Source organism: Lycium ferocissimum, chromosome 4 (assembly GCF_029784015.1).
Source record: "Lycium ferocissimum isolate CSIRO_LF1 chromosome 4, AGI_CSIRO_Lferr_CH_V1, whole genome shotgun sequence".
NCBI lineage: Eukaryota > Viridiplantae > Streptophyta > Magnoliopsida > Solanales > Solanaceae > Lycium > Lycium ferocissimum.
The window spans coordinates 63,737,950-63,741,767 of NC_081345.1; the positions used below are offsets into that span (position 1 = coordinate 63,737,950).

The following is a 3,818-nucleotide window of genomic DNA, read 5'->3' on the forward strand; positions in this document are numbered from 1 at the left end:
TACGCAGTTTCTTTTTAGTCAGCATGCATGGCATCCGCCCCAAGGGGCACTCGGATACCGTATTACTTCTTCATCCTATGGTTTATTTAGAAAACAATCCACCGTACCTATATGGTCGGGCGGTTACCTATATGGTCGGGCGAAGATACACCGCACCTTCATGGTCGGGCAGGTGTATTTGCAATATCGATAATACGTACTCCGGTATATAAACCCCGAAGTTAATTTGCATAATATTCCCAGAGTAGACAAATAGAGACACAGGTTATGTCACCTTCCTATGTTGTATTTTTTTTTTATGTTCTTTGTATGATCTTATGATACTACTTATGCCTTACATACTCAGTACACCACTCGTACTGACGTCCCTTCTTGCGGACGCTGCGTTTCATGCCGCGCGAGTGTAGCGGTGGACGGACTTGATTCCTAGGAGCTTTCCAGCAGTATATTGAAGTGCTCCAGTTGTTCCGGAGCTCCAGTTTAGTGGTACTACTTTTGTGTACATATGCGGGCACGGCAGCATCCGGCCCTTCTCATTACTTTATGTATTTTGTTTAGAGGCTCGTAGACAGATATGTTCAGTCAGGTGCTTTGTATAATGTTTATTCCCCGTCGATGTATATTAAGTCAGTAAAGTTTATTAATACATGTTCTTAATAGTGTTGATAATGATAATGCTAAGTAAATAAGTAGCGAGATAATTTATGTGGCCCACTAGTAGCAAGAGAATGATAAGAAATAAGGGGTGCTCGGTACAAGTATCGGGTACCCGTCGCGGCCCCTAGTTGGGTCGTGACAGAAGTGGTATCAGAGCAGGCGGTCCTAGGGGTTTGTCTACGAGCCGTGTCCAGTAGAGTCCTGTCTATGGGTGTGTAGCGCGCCACATTTATAGGCAGGGGGCTGCAGGGCATTTAGGAAATATGACCTTCTTTGTACTCTAGATCGTGCGATAGAGCTATGTTACCAGGTTTCCATGTTCTTTTCCTAATGTTATGTTATGGTTTCAGTAAATGCCGATGAAGAGGAAGGCTACGGGGGCCCAGAGGGGCAAGATGGTGGCTGGGAACAGAGTCGAACGGGGGCCACCAGCGGAAGTAGAAGAAGGCGAGTCTCACAATGAGGCTCCGTCCCAGACTTTTCATGCTCCCCCCGTGTTCGAACGGCGAGAGAGGAGTTCCGGCTCCGGCCCCGGACCACCACCGGCTCCGGCCCCGGTGCCTCCGGTCCACCGCCGGCGGCCCGGGCCGGCGGATGGCGGGCCATCCAGTTATTGACCCAGTTAGTTGCCGCACAGGCTCAGCGGCAAGATACGGACCCGGGAGATAGGGCGGTGAGTGCTAGGGCCGTGATTTTATTGCCCTAAAACCTCCGGAGTTCTATGGCTCGAAACCGAGAGAAGACCCGAGAATTTCATAGATGAAATGTTAAGGACACCGAGAATAATACATGCTTCGGATACGAGTCGGTGGAATTGGCATCGTACGGGTTGCGGGATGTAGCGGTTTGTGGTATAACGGTGGATATCCTCTAGGGGAGCAAATGCCCCTCCCCCGGTCTGGCAGGAGTTTACGGAGGCATTTCTGCGACATTTCTTACCGCCGGAGGTTCGACGAGCTCGAGCTGATACGTTTTTGAATCTTAAACAGGGGAATATGAGTGTCCGAGAATATAGCCTTCGTTTTAACTCGTTGGCCAGGTACGCCCCAGCCATGATAGCTGATATGGGAGATCATGTGCACCGATTTGTGAGTGGGTTGGGGCCGCATTTAATTAAGGAGTGTTTGACAGCTTCACTCCAGGATGGGATGACCATTGCTCGCATTCAGGCTCACGCCCAAAACCTGGAGGAGCGGCATCAGCTACAGAAAAGTGAGCATTATTTTGAAAGGAGCTCCAGAAAAAGGGCCAGATCATTTGGAGCTAGAAGTGAGGATAGAGGGGGACAGGCACAGGAGCAGTCCAGTGTTTCGAGCCCCCAGTACAGCAGTAGATCTGGTCAGATGAGGCCGCCCCCACCACGGTGCAACCAGTGTGGGAGGATGCATCGGGACGATCGCCTGGGTTCGGATGCTTGTTATGCTTGCGGACAGATGGGGCATAAGATGCGTGACTGCCCCTCGCTGCGAGGTAGAGGTGAGGGTCAGCCTACGGGATCGGTAGCCGGTTCCTCATCTTCTGTGCGTCCTCCTGGACAGACTTCCCAGGCTCCAGCGGGCCGCGGTCGAGGCAGAGGAGGAGCACCCAGTTCAGCCGGCCCTCCGCACCGTATATACTCGTTGGCAGGACGGCAGGATCCTGAACCTTCCGCAGATGCGGCCACAGGTGCGCTTTCGACGATTTTTTCTACGATATGTGGGTGTTAAATTGAACTGGATTTTACTTTATCATGCACCGCTCTTTGTATTACTAAACGTATTAGGAATTCGGGAAATTTAGGACAAAAAGTAGCCATATGAAATACTAGGGATTACGGAGGTTAAAATGGTAATTAAAAGAAAAGACGTGTTACGCGGACGTGTTGAAAACTGCTAAGACCCCAACTTGTCCCATATTACGTGATAAAGGTAGCGCGGGAGAGCGGAGACAAAAACACTAGCATTAAGACACTGGAACATACCAAAGTGTCGAGGTTAAGCGTGCTAGGGTGAGAGCAATTTCAGGATGGGTGACCCCCCCTGGGAAATATCCCAAAATTTCATAAATGTATATATGAGAGACGAATGTGAAATTAGGGCAATCTAAGGGGAAATTAGGGTATGTGGAGTGGTTAGATACCTTATAGAGGCCATGTAGAAGATCGCGGAAGGCAATGATTATTTAAGGAGCATAGGTGTACCTAGACCCTCTTAATTAAGGGGGGGGGGGGAACGTGTTAGACCTAGAATGAACTATGACGATTCAAGTTCTAAGGAGGGGAACCTACTAACTTAGAACCAGAGTTCGGAGCTAAGTCAAGTGACCTACGGCCTTCGGGCGATCTGAACTTCTAAAATGAATATGTTAAGCGATGTGCGAGATGGCTACAAAGGAGACCTCCCCGAAGTATCGTTATACATTACGGGACCAATCGAACATTCGAGGACGAATGTTCTTAAGGGGGGGAGGATGTTATATCCCGCATTTTTGTGCAATTGGATAATTCAAGACAATCGCGGGAGGACATCAAGCAAGGCCATATTTTCATTTTGTTAAGCATGTGAATGGCTCATGAAGAATTTGGAAGCGGAATTAATAAGAAAGGTTAAGGGCATAAGAGGGAAATTCGCACGACGCCTCATAGAAATATAAAGGAAGGCGAAGGGTAAATTTGGAATTTGGAAAATAGTTTTATGAATTACAATTTGGCATGGAAGAAAAATATTTGGGCTTGGAAAATTTTTTTTAAAAAAGAGAAGGCCCAACCGGCCATGGACATGGGCTTAGCCCATGTGGGATTTAATTTGCACACTTTAAAAGATGACTAAGTCATCTTAATTCACAAAATTCTCTAGAAATTTCAAGAATTGAAGAACAAGAAAAAGAAGGAGAAAAACCCTCCAACCTTTCGGCCAAGAGAGAAATCAACAAAACCTTGGCAAAAATTTCTTCAAAAATTGTTTTTCTACCTATTGGAGGGCCCTTAGCAAGGTGGAGTATCCATTGGAGCAAGAAAAATTCATATTCATCCAAGTCACAAATTCTAGTTAAGTGAAGAAATAAGGAAAAAGGTAAGAATTCATTCCCTTCTACATGTTATGGATATTGGTGCATGTTGTAGTGTACAAAAATGGTTGAAATTCATGGAGAATAAGAATATAGGTGCATGGCCGTGCATGCCT

General features: G+C 47.0%; 1 protein-coding gene across 1 annotated transcript; it reads left to right on the forward strand.

The window, feature by feature from the left end:
• Positions 1–1,805: 1,805 nt before the first annotated feature.
• Positions 1,806–2,363, forward strand: LOC132054262 (glycine-rich RNA-binding protein RZ1C-like). The gene has a single exon (XM_059446305.1). It carries the CDS (start codon positions 1,806–1,808, stop codon positions 2,361–2,363), a length of 558 nt encoding a protein of 185 aa, XP_059302288.1.
• Positions 2,364–3,818: the final 1,455 nt, after the last annotated feature.

Excerpts from the sequence above, each read along its gene's own strand:
- LOC132054262 (XM_059446305.1), top strand. The coding sequence starts at position 1,806 with ATGACCATTGCTCGCATTCAGGCTCACGCCCAAAACCTGGAGGAGCGG.